Source organism: Notechis scutatus, chromosome 2 (genome assembly GCF_049901735.1).
Source record: "Notechis scutatus isolate UNSWTSFEM ecotype Mainland chromosome 2, rNotScu1.2, whole genome shotgun sequence".
Lineage (NCBI taxonomy): Eukaryota > Metazoa > Chordata > Lepidosauria > Squamata > Elapidae > Notechis > Notechis scutatus.
Window position 1 is genome coordinate 142,245,943 of NC_142010.1, and position 12,547 is coordinate 142,258,489.

Below are 12,547 nucleotides of genomic sequence, written 5' to 3' on the forward strand. Positions count from 1 at the left end.
CTGATGATGTGTGGTGTTTAGTAATGCAATCAGAGGATTTATTTTTTGATGTGATTTATGTGGCAGTCGGTCTCACTTCTGTCACTCTGGAGGTCTAATAGTAATTAAAATCACCATAATAAAACCTCAAATGTGAAATAAAAATAACTACAACAATGACTGGTCCAGGAGTTGGCACAACTACCACACCAGATGAATTTGTGTAAAGCTTTCTAAGCCATGGCTGCCATGGCCTACTCCTTGAGCTGGACCTGTATTCCTGCTGGCTCAGGAATTAAATACAGATAATCAGAGTTGGAAGGGACCTTGTAGGTCATCTAGTCCAACCCCCTGCCCAAGTGGGAGACCCTACACCATTTCTGACAAACAGCAGTCCAATCTCTTCTTGAAAGTCTCAACGGCACTCCCACAACTTCCGAGGGGAAGCTGTTCCATTGGTTGATTGTTCTCACTTTTTATATGCATTGCTGAACTCCAGGATTAACAAACTGGTATGCTAAAAAAAAATCTGTAGTTAAAGGTACCTTGGCCTTCATCTATGTTAAATCTAGTCCTCTAGATTTGCTGAATTCAGCTGCTAGTCAAGATGGTCATTGATTCTAGTTGTATCTAGTATAACATCCTAGAAAGCAACATGGATATCCCGCTTCTGTAGAGTCACAAAGGGAGACTATTGTAATAGTTACTATTTGGCTCTGCTGTCAAAAGTTAGTTAACCTTGTTTAGTCTTCTTGCCTAGATACTACTACTTCAGCTGTGCTTATTTGTTGAACTGACAAGGAGATTCATCATAGCTAGATTACCCACTGGTTATCTTCAAGATATACATTACCCAATTGAGTACCTATACAATAAATAGCAGTGGCACCTTCCATACCTAGAATGACCATAATTCTACCACAAATGGTGCACCCTGCCCTTACAGATGCTACTGAACTACCTCCCAATGACTTGACCAGTAGTGAGCGATACCAATTTTTTGTGCAGTAACAATTGGAAATTAAATCATTTTTTAAAAAGTTATTCTTGAGGATTGTACAGTAGCTTATATTGGTAAATTGAGTGATAATTGTTAGTGAATCTTGTTAGTATTTTCACAGTCACGTTAGTCTTATTTTTAACATTTTATCCTTTACAAAGATTGTTGGCATACTTTTGGGGAATGATTATTAAAAATATTTTCAAGCGGCAATGATATAAGGCATTCCTCCTGAACAACAAGAACTAAGATTAATTGGATGATAAAACGTGTAGCAGAGAGCCATGTGGCTTAGTAGAAAAATAAAGAACCGATCTCTGGCAATATGAGCTTGGAACTTCAAAGGCCCCAAGTGACCAACTTTCTGGGAAGCAAACTACTGTAGAAAGCAAGAAATTGACTCAGTCCCCTTTCTTAATTTATTCAATCTACTAACAAATATTGGATATAATTTGCAGTTTGTGATTCTCAAGAAATTTCTCTGGAGTTGGCAAATCCTCTGCAATCTGAAACATGAATTACTGAAAACGGCTGGCTGATTTCCAGAATGGAGAACAGTCTTAGCAATTGATGTTTCTTTATCTTTTCTATTTATGAACAGATTGAAGAAGGCCTCAATCTGTTGGTAGAAATCCTTCAAAATCCAGTTTTGCAAAGATCCTCTAAGGTCTGGTATCTGCTGCGAGCCAGTGCTCTCCAGCTAACTGCTGCTTATCTTATCCTACCTTCTTCCACTCTCCCACTGACACTCAGGCAGAAGCTCTCTGTTCAAGGTGAGTGTGAAAAAAAAATGTGTTTCCACTTTTTCTTTCACGTGCAATATGCTTCCTACTATAGAACCTGAAGCACTGTAAAATGGCAGCGCAATCTATTCAAGGAGAAAGTTTTACCCTATGGTTTTTAAGACCCTCGACTGGTCCAGAAACTGACATTCAAACCTTCGAGCAAAAAAAGCAGAATTAAAAATAACTGCTGCATGTTTTTAGAGCAGCTGCATTGGTAGTAGTTGTGGCCATTTGGAGAGTCCATCTTGCAGGGGAAGATGGATTGTTAAAAAAGTAAGAAATAGGTCTTGCCTCCTGGAAGCTTTCAGCTCCCATTCTCATCCATAAAATATTAAAAATGGGGTATTTGGGAAGGTGTTTACAAATATTTTCATTCTTTAAAATCCCCCTCCCCGCCCTCCCCCCAAAAGATGCCATGCTTCTGGAATGCTTCACTGTTTCCATTAAATTGCCTTTTTCTCATCCTCGGAAGGTTGGAAAACTATGTAGCGGTGGATTTACCATTATGAAAACCAGCTTATTTCTTAAATGTGCAATCTTGGAAAATATTGTAGGTTGCATTCTTGTGACTAAGGTTTGGTGTGTGGATTTCATATGTGTCTGTATACAGTGTTGTATGAACCACTACATTATCATCTAAAGGCAGACACTGTTCCCCCAAATAAAATATAAATTCATTAAATTAAATTACTAAAAGGAAGAACAGTCTAGTGGGATTTTGTTTAAGTTGTGTTCTTAATTTTGGCATTTGCAGAAATTAAAGTCTGTCTGCAGCTATTGTCCCAAGCCACAGGTCAGAAGAACGGTTCTCCACAATACCTGTAACACTCCTCAGAAATAATAACAATGCATGGATTTCTTGAGGAAAGTGTTTGTCAAAGTTTACAGGGTGTAATATTTTTCTCTTCTACTGTACAGGATGGAAGACGCCTGAAACAGCTCTAAGTGATGCACACAGAGTGTACCGTAGCATCCTCTTGAACTTTTCACTCATTACCAGCGATGCATCAACAAAAGAGTCTATTGAACATCCGTTTATAGATCATGGTAAATTATTACTGTTTTTCTATGTGTATTAAGAACTTGCACTGTGGCTAAAAGCCTGTGATCTTGGAGCCATTAGCTGTCTATGGGTTTTAAATTAAATTTGTCTAGTATAAAGACTGAACAAAATATTTTTTTGTACGCTGTCTGAAAGTTAGGCAACTCCTTAGTGATGAAATTCCCTTTTCTAAGGATTTAAAGAAAGGGTCAACACAATCACATTGCTTGCTTCTTTGTTCTCTTGATGCATTTGCTCTACTAAGTTTGCATATTTTTAAAAAGTAGCCTTAGGAATATGCGGGTAATGCTCACCTAATTTTTAGAAATCTGAAAAGTCATTGTGAAAAATCAAGGCTGGCAACCACTATGTTCCAAGGGAGCCTGCCATGTTTCACATTTAACTATGATTACTTTATATGTAGTGATTGCCTTGTATGTCTGTTTTGGTTAAACCAATAATTCAACAATTATTGGATAAACTTAACATTTAGGGAAAAATAAATACCAGAGTAGGTTTGAAGATGATGCAAAGTGGGAAGGACTGCACATATCCAGGCAACCATTTTCTCTTTTTTTCCTAGCTTTGGGGAAAGGTTTTGTAGTTTTGGAGTTTCATTTTGTATGTTAACCTATTTATAAAGTATGTACCATAATTATAACACATTTTGGCTTCAAAACAACAAATTTATGTCGTTCATTTGGCATGAACGACAAATTTATGATAATGATTGGAAGAGACTTGATGGAATCTCAGAACAGCTGTTATGTGGTCCAACTGTGAGCTAAGTAGAATTTTGCTCATATCCCAGAATGCTTCAATAACCGAACCATTTAATATCTCAGCTGATGCTCATCTTTGCTACCTCCACATAAAGCTTTTCCTTTCCCTCTTTATTCTTTCTTCCTTCTCAGGTGATAACCTGGTGCAGAAATGGCAGGTGCTGGCAGATATGTTTGTTTGTTCAGAACGTTTTGTGTCTCTCCTTAGCAAGACTGAGATTGTAAGTGAAGCCAAAGCTTTTTGCTTGGAAGCACTCAAAATTTCCATGAAGGTGCAATCCATTCGATGGTAAGAAACAGGCAGAAAAAAACAAAAGGGGCAGAATTATGGGAAATTAGTCTTTGAATTAAAATGAACCTCTAACCCTTCACTAAAACACAGACAACTTCGGGGTTTCTGATTTGTCTTGACAATTACAAATTTGAAATACTTTGGGATCCAGAAAACATTATACTTGTTATCATTACTGTTGCTCTTACTACTCATTACAGCAAGAATACTGCTAACAATAGGACTATGAATGATTTCGAAGGAATTGTGGGTAGTGTATATAAAGTTGGGTGCCTCTGTTAATGAATGCCAGCTGGAAGTCAAAAATTTGAAATGTTGACTAACTGAGCTGCTAAGCCTACCGAAACAATGAAGGATACAGAGGATAACACGTGGCTTTTTACTTTTCTTCTTAGGTGTGCTCGCTTTCTGGTTCTGAAGAGCGAGCTGGAGCTCCAGCGCGACAATCTGGATCTGTGTGGCTCAGATCTTGAGCAGGTCCTCTTTCTTCTTGAATCAGGCACAGGTGATAAATCTAAGCAGGGTTGAATTTATTAATTTATTTCATTTCATTTACTGAAGACATTTACATGCTGCCCATTTTCTAACCAGCTCCGGGCAGCTCCTAATCAAAAGTGGAAACATATAAAACCATCTTAAAACTATTAAACTAAGCACATTAAAGCATTAAAAGCAACAAAAATCATGGCAGCGCTGAGGGCTTTTTGTTGCCAGGAGTATGTTGGTTTGAATGGGTTGATCAACCACTCTATTAAAAAAAAAACCTCAGACTAACTGAGGACTAACAGGTTCCAGGTTGATAGATTGTATTTCATTTCAATTTATTTAAGCTGTGTTTCAGGAATAATGAAGGCTTAAAAAGCAAACATTATGTTGCCATCCTGATGAGTGGTGCCATCTCCCACCAGCTTATTTTGTGGATAAGAAGCCAGGATTTGCAGGACAGGATTCATTGTCAAATTATGAAGCAATAAATTGAGAGCCTGTTCTTAAGATTTGTGCTCAAATTCCAGTAATCTTCACAACAGGGGTAAATATCAGGAAGCAAAACATCAGGGGATGCTGTCCTGGGGACTTCAACATAATTCCCCTGACAAAACCGAGCTCTTTGATCAAAAACGTCAGATTTTTTTACCTATCTTGCTTCCACTAGCATTTCATTACTTGTTATTTCTGAAAAAAAGTACATTAGACAGTTTTTGAGGATCATTGGCACAGCATTTCAGATTTTAGACCTGAACTTAGTTTCTTTAGAACTTAAATTTAGTTTCCGTGTGAAATGATTTGTTTTTATGACTAGCGAAAGAAGTTGAATGTGGTTGAGTCTTGAGTTTTTTTCCTCACTCCCTTCTCTCTTTCAGGGCTAAGTTGCTGTTTACATAACTGCTCTTTGTACTCCTACATCTGGAGCCCAAAGAATTGGGCTAGGCATCTCTGGCAGTAGTTCTTGACAGAAACTTTGACAATGAGTTCTACTCAGTCTGTTTCTGAAAAGGTCTTCCCTGGAGTAGGAGAATCTTTGCAAGTCTTGTCAAGATTAGTGGGAGGAAGTACATTAGTAGTAAACCCAGGGGTGGGATTCTACCAGTTCGCACCTATTCACTAGAACCGGTTGTTAGAAGAAATTACTGGCCTAATCCTGTAAAGAAGGCAGGAAGGAAACATTCTGGTGTTGCTTACAGAAACTGCCTCTCCGTTAACCCTTATTACATTCTTGGCAGGACTAGACTTCCTGTCTCAGGAACTTCTCTGGAGTTTTTTCCCCCCTCCTTTGCTGGTACTTTGCTTGTGTGGAGTGACTATTCAAAGTTACAATGGCACTTAAAAAAGTGACTTATGACCATTTTTCACACTTACTGTTGCAGCATCCCCACAATCATGAGAGGCCAGGTGAGAGATGCGTGCCTCGATGATATTGAGTTGGCCACACCCAGCCAATAACATGACCACCAAGCCATGTCCACCCAGTCACATGACCACCAAGCCACGCCTGCCACCTAAGCCACGCCCAGAGAACCGGTTGTTAAAAATTTGAACCCCACCCCTGAGTAAACCTGAGGGTAAAGGTTAGATTCTCTGAGTTTTTCCGAACGTTTCATTACTGGGCTAGGTAACATCTTCAGTGGAATTTAGGGGATGTCAATGTTTTGTTAATAAGGGCTTCAAGTGTGGGTGTGTCAAGTGAGGGTCTTGTGATGGGTCACAAACATGTTTAAGCATTTAAGAAAAGGTAGGTTTTTCATTCTGTTAAAGTTCATTGCAAGGAGAATAAATTGCTGGATGAACTTTTCTCTTTTGTTTCTAGTGTTTGAAACCAAAGATGGAAAGGGGGAGGTGAGAATTAAGCCCAAGAAAGGAGGCCCTAAGGGCAAAAAGCTTGAAAGCCTGCACTTGGAGTCTACTGAGGAAGAACAGTCTTTCCTGAAAGAAGCCTGTCTTGAATTCATTGATACAGTCCCTGTACAGAAGACTCTAACTACTTCACCCGTATTGAGGCCAAAGCTGAAGAAACAGCTCAGCTTCTTGAGACACTCAGATAAGTGCTGTTGTTTGCTATGTTCTGATGTGATTCTCTCCACCATCTGCCTCCGTTGGCTGATCATCTCTGTGGATGGAGAGCTGACATTTGGGAACAAAGGGGAAGGATTGAATCTCCTTGAGGCCATTCTGCAAAGGTGCACCTCTGTGGCTCAGCGCATCGCCCAGAAGGTAGCGTGTGTATCTCAACAGGAAGGGAAGAAAGCTGTCGGACCATGTCAGTTCACCGTTGGGCTCGTTGATGGTCTAATGGCCCACATCTACGTTCTTCTGACAAAGCAAAGCATGAACAGCAGTAGACCAGGGAAGAAACTCTGGCAGTTTCTGGAGAAGGGTTTGACCTTCCTTTCCTCCAAGGGGCCTCAACTGCTTGAACTTGAATACTGCAGGGCCCAACTCCTACTTGCCAGAGCTGTGACTGCAATTTCTGTTCTCACCTCTAGACAAGACAGTTATGGAGAAAATATACTGTCCAGTACTTGGTCCTGGAAATCCCCATTGCCTCTTAATGGAGGCAATGAAGAAATCAAGCCGGGAATAGCAACAGAAGAGACTTTCAATACAGTTTCTCTGAAAAGCAGAACAAAGAAGCAGCCAGGACCTGTCTCAAAATCAAAGCCTAAGAGAACCCGGGGTACCAAAACTCGGCCTGTGATCAACCTAAATGATCCTTTTGCCCTGGCTGACTCTGATTCAGACCCTTCTCCCATTGTTCTTAAGCCCCCTACCGAATCCTTCTGCACCCCCGCGCAAAAATCCCTTTCAGTCTCCAAGAAAAACCTGTCCTTAAGTACCAGGTCCATCATTACCCCCAAGGCTCCATTTGTGGTGTTTGAGGAATCCTCTCCAAAACTGAACACTGAACTATCAAAGGCTCCCAAAGTAACCAGGAGAATGAAATCCCGAATTAAGGTAATTAACTAAAGGGGTGGGGTAACCATGCAATGAAAGGAGTTTTGACCTTGCAAATGAATAAAGATGTTATTTTCATAAAGCAAAGAATGTTTTCCTTAGCTGGTGCATATGTATGTCTTTTTTTTTCTCCAAATTTTTTTTATTTCAATCTGCATGTGCACAACAATACATTAACAGTGTGGCATCAATATATCATACATTTTAGTATAGGCAAAATTAATAATACCAAACATATCTCTCAGTGCATATATTTCACATAAATTCATAATCCTTCAATGCTTATTTTCAACCTTTCAAAACTCTTCAAATGCCTACCACCATATCAGTTAAACATACCTAGGAATTCCATTATTCAATTTTCTCCCTGCTTTTATTTTTTAAAATAAAAAATTCTCATTTGGCAAGCAGTGTGGTTCCAGGTTTCAGATCTCAATACAAACATGACCATAGTTACCTGTTCGTTATATTTGTTTAGTTTCATATTGCATCATCCTTATTATTAAATATTAAGCTTATCCAGTTCCAATTCATGTTGTATTAATACATTCTCATATCTTATTTTACAATGTTATCTAAAATTCTCATCATTTCTGTTGTCATTTCTCATATTACTTTTTTCTGTCACATTTGTCATTTTATCAATCCTTATCTATAAATATAATTATCCCATCTGCTTAATAATTTGAGCTAACCACCATCATTATATATACATACATACATACATACATACATACATACATATATACACATACATACATACATACACACACATATTTCTCAGATTTCACATATTTTCTCAAACTTTATAAAATACTATTTTCAATATATTCTTATACATCACAACATATTACCTTGCGGAATCTCCTTCCTTATCCTTTTTTTTTTCACCCATTATCTCTCACTCTTTGGACAATATACTTTCTTTTCATCCTTGTTTGTTTTCTATTCCTCTTTATTTTCTGGTCCTTTCTCTTAATTCCCTTTTTTCCCATTCTTATTCCTCTCCCATTTCTCATTCCAGTTCTTAAATTTTTCTCTCTCCCTCTTTTGATTTTTCTTTTGCCCTTTCCTTTTCTGCTTTTTCCCTCTCCCTTTATCCATTTTCCTAACCATTCTCCCTTGTATCATCCCATCAGACCACAAATTTTTAATTCTAATTCCTTCCCCCCCCCTTAAATAATTGTTCGTTTTGTCCTTCAGTGTTGGCTTCTTCTTTATAGAACTCCTCTCCCTCTTGATTCTTGTGTATGCTGAGTTACCATTTCTAATTTCTGTAATACATATAATTGCACATTTCAAGTTTAATTTTTATCATGTCCCTTATATTTTGCAAATCCAATCTTGACTCTTGTAAGTCCAATCTTATATCAACAAAGAGTTTCTCCATTATATCTTCTCCTTTGATTTCCTTTTCTTTCCTCTTAATAGTTAAAATCTTCTTCTTTAATAGATATATTCAATCCCAGAATCCAGTATATTATTTCAGCCAATATCTTTTGAATGTATTTTCAACAATCCATACTCTTGAGTCTTTGTTCGGATGGTTCTATAACAATAATAAAGTTTCTTTTATTTTCTTTTAAGTTCCAAAATCCAAACTCTTGAGAAGACCAGACACTAAACGTACTGAAGTTTTCCTGTACAATCAGGTGGCGCTCTTGAGTCTTTTTACCTTTAACTTTCTTTATTGAATATAATACTTTTATTAAGTTCACTAATTTCAATCATTAGCTATGATTTCTTTTCTTTTGAACACACTCAATTTCAGCATTTGATTATGCCCTTTAAGTGCCCATAATTCAATAGTTATCCAGTTTAATTTCTAAACCTTTGTTGTGTTAAAGTGTTTTCCTTTAAATTCTCTCCTCCAAATTAATCCGATCCAAGTTTTATAAGATCCAATTTCTTTCTCACTTTCTCTGGTCGCCGCTTCCACACACTTCCCTCCAAGATAGCCCTTTATTTTAATACCGGGGTACCTCAAAAGCGATGCCCTTTGCCTGGTTCACACTCTGCTCGCTACTTCTCTGCTCCAGCACAGAACTTAGTTTCCTGGAGTGTTCTTTGTCTTTGTGGTGGCCTTTTTAGGATCACCGCTGCAGCTTACCTTTGGGAGGGATTTTCCTGTCACGGAGGGGAGTTGCGACTCCCCTCGACCCTCTAGGTGATTTCCCCCTTCTTCACCACCCCACCAGGGTGGTTCTGGTCTTGATCGGGACCCTCCAGCAAGTGAGTTAGGGTGAAACCACACACAATCACGGATTCCGCTCCGACTCTGACGAGAAACAAACTGGAAGTCCAGATGTATGTCTTGATAGGTGCTTCTTTTAGAGATAATTTCTTCCATACGAGGATGAAGTTTTTTTTTTACTTCATGCAAATATAGATCACACGTGCTTCTTGGGGTTGGCTTGTTAAAAATGTAAGATTTACTCATTGCAAATGCATTACAACAATAATCAACATGTTCCTTGTGGGTGTTGATATAGTGGTGGTATCAAAAGCTCCAAAAACCTTAACCAGTGGTTGGGCAGGATGAGAAGTTAGTGGCTCATTCACACAGTCAGCCAGATGTTTAGATTAGATTTGGAATTTTTATCAACCTATCCAGCCCTTCCCAAGGAACTGGGACGGGCAGATGTTGGTGATTGTTATCTTCTTTCTCTTCTGTTGTCTCCAGGTACTGCCACATCCACTATTCAGACTTTTTGGCGGGGGGTTTGTCTTTCTGATAAACAATTGTTTAAGTCTGAGATATTATATAGCAGGTACCTGTCTGTTTGAATTCTAAAGTCCCAGACCACTTTAGCTTTTTCATTTTCAATTGCTTTCTCGGTTTTGTGGTCCCATCAGTTCTTGCTTGCAGACAAATGGTATTTTTTGCATATCTTCCGAAGCATCATTGTTGCTACTTTGTTGTACTGTTGTTTGTAGTCAGTCTGTGCGATCTTTTTGCAGCAGTTAACCAGGTGCTCCACTGTTTCTTCGGCTTTGCAAAAGCGGCATTTACTGTCTGTTGCTGTCTTCTCAATTCTGGCTTTCTATTCATTTGTTCTTAAGGCTTGGCCTTGTGCAGCCAGAACTAGCTCCTCTGTCTATTTCTTCAGTTTTCCTGCTCTTAGCTACGGCCAGGTCTTAGTATTATCTGCTTTGCCTATTTTTTTTTAATATACTGACCATGTAATACTTTATCTTTCCGTGTTTGTTTTTGGTTGTTATTACTATTAGATTTTTATCCCAACATTTTAATGTATATTTTGGTCAACTCAAAGCACTTAATGTACCTCATATTCCTGCCTCCTATTTTTCCCATATCAACAGTGCAATGAAGTAGGTTGGGCTAAGAGAGAGAGCAACCGGTCCAAATTCTTTCAGCTGGCTTTCATGTCTAAGTGAGGTCAAGAACTCAAAAATATCCTGGCTTCTAGACCAGCACCTTAACCACTATACCAAACTGGTGCTGTATTCCAACCCCCAACCTCCCCCAAAATAGGTTCCCTTGCCCTGATTAGGGAACATGATTAGGGAATATGAATAGTATATGGTTGATGTAAATATATGGTGTTTAGCTTTTGTACAACAAAAAACCAAAGGAGAATATCAGCATTCTTTACTTCTGCATGTTAGAATTGTAATTGGTTGCTTTGACCATTTCGTACAGTATATAGTTTTTTATGCAGTATATAGTTTTTTCCCTCATGCCATCACTCCTGAACTCTCAATTCTCACAGTGCTGATTTATGTCTAAATATATTTATCCATAGGGACGTGTTGGCTCCGTGGTTAAGAAGCTGAGCTTGTCAATCAGAAGGTTGGCAGTTCAGCGGTTCGAATCCCTAGCACCATGTAACAGAGTGAGCTCCCATTACTTGTCCCAGCTTCTGCCAACCTAGCAGTTCAAAAGCACATTAAAAAATGCAAGTAGAAAAATAGGGACCACTTTGGTGGGAAGGTAACAGCGCTCCATGCGCCTTTGGTGTTTAGTCATGCTGGCCACATGACCACGGAGACGTCTTCAGACAGCACTGGCTCTTCAGCTTAGAAACGGAGATGAGCACTGCCCTCTAGAGCCGGAAACAACTAGCACGCATGTGCAAGGGAACCTTTACCTTTTTACCTATCTTTATCCATGTTGTATGGCTGTACTATTGTTATTACCCTTCCCATGTTCTTTAATACCCCCTCCTATTGGTAACATTATCATGCTTCTTATTATTATTCTGTTGCTTTGCATGTACACTGAGAGCTTTTACACTGGAGACAAACTCTTTATGTGTCAAATCACACCTGGCCAAATAAAGGCTATTCTATTCTAACTCTTATTCTTACTCTTACTCTACTCTCATTGCAAAGCATACAAATCTCTTTGTTTCTAAATTTTTAAAACACAGGCACTTCTTGCTTAACAATCCTAAAATTGGGACAGGAACATCCATCACTAAGCGATGACGTCATTAGGCAAAAAAATCACATGACTGCATCGCTTAGTGATGCTGATTTTTGATAGTCATTAGGTGAGGACCTCATGCTTCTCCTGCCTTGTAGCACTCGCTTCCACTTCAAACCCACCCATCCACCTAACTCCCTTCATCTCTGAACCTTTTGGCCATCCTGTACTCTACCATCCCTGCTGCTCCTTTCGCCTTCTTTTCCAAGAAAATAAGGAGAAATCCCATCCTTTTCTCATCCCCAGATTTCCTTCAGCGATGACAGTGATGCTGAAGGCCATCCAGAAGCAGGGCCAGAATCCCGTGTTGAGAATGAACCAAGGGCTGCTACTCGCAGGATGGGACGGAGGGTTACATCTAACAGAAAACCAGCTAAGGCAAACCTTGCTAAAACGGAGAGATGCCGCGCTGGCTCCAAAATGGTAAATCCCCAGCTTGGGAGGCCAAGCACTAGAAGAGGCACTAGACAAGAAAAGCAAGACCTCCAGAAAGCTTCCAAGGAGAGAATTCTTCAGAGAGATCAAGGAGGAGGAGGAGAGAAAGAGATTCTAAAGACATACGAGGAGAGTTCAGAAGACAACATTGAAGTCTTGCGAGGTTCTGATGAGGAGAAAGTTATTAACGGTAGGATTTATGTTATGAAAATGTCAAGAAAAAATCAAGGGGTGAGCAGGCTGCAGATTCCTATTATCAGCAAACATGCAAAACACTGACACAGAAATAGGAAATGGAGCTGAGATTATAGAGAGATAAATAAGCTCCATCT

General features: G+C 39.1%; 1 protein-coding gene across 1 annotated transcript in view; it reads left to right on the plus strand.

Annotated features, from left to right (window-relative positions):
* ESPL1 (extra spindle pole bodies like 1, separase) overlaps positions 1-12,547 on the plus strand; it is a 45,987-nt gene that overhangs the window by 22,091 nt on the left and 11,349 nt on the right. Inside the window, exons 14-19 of the mRNA XM_026673949.2 lie at positions 1,581-1,752; positions 2,683-2,811; positions 3,721-3,877; positions 4,276-4,385; positions 6,186-7,330; positions 12,027-12,405. Of these exons, the coding sequence (XP_026529734.1) occupies positions 1,581-1,752; positions 2,683-2,811; positions 3,721-3,877; positions 4,276-4,385; positions 6,186-7,330; positions 12,027-12,405 (2,092 nt within the window). The remainder of the gene's footprint in view (positions 1-1,580; positions 1,753-2,682; positions 2,812-3,720; positions 3,878-4,275; positions 4,386-6,185; positions 7,331-12,026; positions 12,406-12,547) is intronic.